This window comes from Cystoisospora suis, assembly GCF_002600585.1.
Source record: "Cystoisospora suis strain Wien I chromosome Unknown contig_8351, whole genome shotgun sequence".
NCBI classification, from domain to species: domain Eukaryota; phylum Apicomplexa; class Conoidasida; order Eucoccidiorida; family Sarcocystidae; genus Cystoisospora; species Cystoisospora suis.
In genome coordinates, this window is record NW_027161132.1 from 1 (window position 1) to 1,278 (window position 1,278).

The window sequence follows — 1,278 nt, forward strand, 5'->3', positions numbered from 1 at the left end:
ATACATACATATATATACATAGGGATATATGAATATACACGGATACAAGCATACATATCTAGAGATGTGTGCAGATATCCTATATGTGTGTATACGTGTATATACGTATGTACAAATGCATGTCTATGGGCGTAGTTGGGTCTCTTACGATTCGGCCTTTCGTCTTTCTGCGAGGGACTTCCTTTCTTTCGCTTCCAACTGAGCCTTAAGTTGCTCTTTTCTTGATAGATTCTTTTCCAGACTTCTCTCTTCTTCTTGCTCTTCTTCTCCTCTTCCGCCTTGTTCTGCTTTACGAAGCTTCAGCGTGAGATTCCCAGGCTGATCTTTCCCCGAAACCTACGCAGCACCAAAAAAGAAGAGAAGAAAGAGATGAAAAGGAAAGAAAGAAAGAGATGAGAAAGATCTAAGAAAGAGATCATAAGAAAGAAAGAAGGTGGGGTGATAGAGAAAGATTAAGAAAGAAGGAGTGGGAAAGAGACGGTAAGAGAGAAACAGATTGAAGAGAAGGAAGAAAGAGAGAGAGAAGAGAGCGTTAGAGATTGAAAGGTGTCCCTGTTGGACATGCAGAGAGATATGTATCTACCTTATGGAAAGTGAGAGAGACAGAGGGAGAGGAAGAAGAATCTGCAGAGTAGATATGAAAGAATATATCTGATAGATGGAACAAAGAAAGAACGAAAGAAAGACAGAAAGGACGGCTTCTGCCTATCCCCCTGCTAAAATACCAACACACTTTCTACAGCCGTAAAGAGGTAAGTAAGAATGAATACTCTCTATACATACACAAAGATAGATAGATAGATTAACGATAGATAGATAGATAGATAGAAGACAGATTGAAGATAGATAGTAGCTGAGAGCAGAATTAAGGTAAGAGCGTGTAGCAGAGGTGCGGCGTTCCTGGTAGCTCCCCTTGTTTCTTCCGTAGAAGCAGAAAGCCTAGTGAAGAGCTCAGGAGTTAGAGGGGAAATAGAAAACTGACTTCTATCATCGCTGTGACATACGCATGTGTATATACACCCTAGACTCCACTCATCCCTTTATTCACAAACCAAGAGAGAGAGACAAGTAGACAATGAACGAATGGGTGAATGTCTATTTCATGTATTTATCTCTCCTCTATCAACCTACTCTGCATACATGTCTACTAAGTCAGAATATCCGTGTGCATGTACGAAGGCGCAGTATTACACGGAGTTAGATAGAACAAGCATATGCTCTTCTAAACCTACATCTATATCTATCTAGCTGGCAAGCTTATCTATCTATCTATCTTTA

General features: G+C 40.2%; 1 protein-coding gene across 1 annotated transcript; it reads right to left on the bottom strand.

The window, feature by feature from the left end:
* Positions 1-145: 145 nt before the first annotated feature.
* Positions 146-784, bottom strand: CSUI_010798 (uncharacterized protein). The gene has a single exon (XM_068070899.1). The coding sequence runs from the start codon at positions 417-419 to the stop codon at positions 300-302; it is 120 nt and encodes a 39-aa protein (XP_067917125.1). The 5' UTR covers positions 420-784; the 3' UTR covers positions 146-299.
* Positions 785-1,278: the final 494 nt, after the last annotated feature.